At 34.2% G+C, this 281-nt stretch overlaps 1 protein-coding gene across 1 annotated transcript in view; it reads right to left on the bottom strand.

The window, feature by feature from the left end:
- Positions 1 to 2: 2 nt before the first annotated feature.
- Ppp2r3c (protein phosphatase 2 regulatory subunit B''gamma) overlaps positions 3 to 281 on the bottom strand; it is a gene marked incomplete at its 3' end in the record, with an annotated part of 23,762 nt that continues 23,483 nt past the window's right edge. The window contains exon 13 of the mRNA XM_031357718.1: positions 3 to 119. Coding sequence (XP_031213578.1) covers positions 3 to 119 — 117 coding nt within the window. The remainder of the gene's footprint in view (positions 120 to 281) is intronic.

A 281-nucleotide genomic window follows, 5' to 3' on the forward strand; every position in this document is an offset into this window, starting at 1 on the left:
CAGAAGCCATTGAGATCAATTAGAATGGTAGTGACTGTGTCTCCTTGATTACTGTTGATTAAATCCTGAAGTGAGATTTTCAAAGGATCCTTTGGTTTGACCATGTCAAAGATTTCATCCTGTAAAAGAAAAAAAAAATTATGAAAGCTGGTTGAAGTAATTTCTGTCACACAGTGATATAAAATTCAAGGTGAACATTTGAACTAATGTACAATTTTTATTCCAGTTTCTTATTCTCTACTTGATAGGTCTCTCTCTCTCTCTCTCTCTCTCTCTCTCTC

Source organism: Mastomys coucha, unplaced genomic scaffold (genome assembly GCF_008632895.1).
Source record: "Mastomys coucha isolate ucsf_1 unplaced genomic scaffold, UCSF_Mcou_1 pScaffold6, whole genome shotgun sequence".
Classification (NCBI taxonomy): domain Eukaryota; kingdom Metazoa; phylum Chordata; class Mammalia; order Rodentia; family Muridae; genus Mastomys; species Mastomys coucha.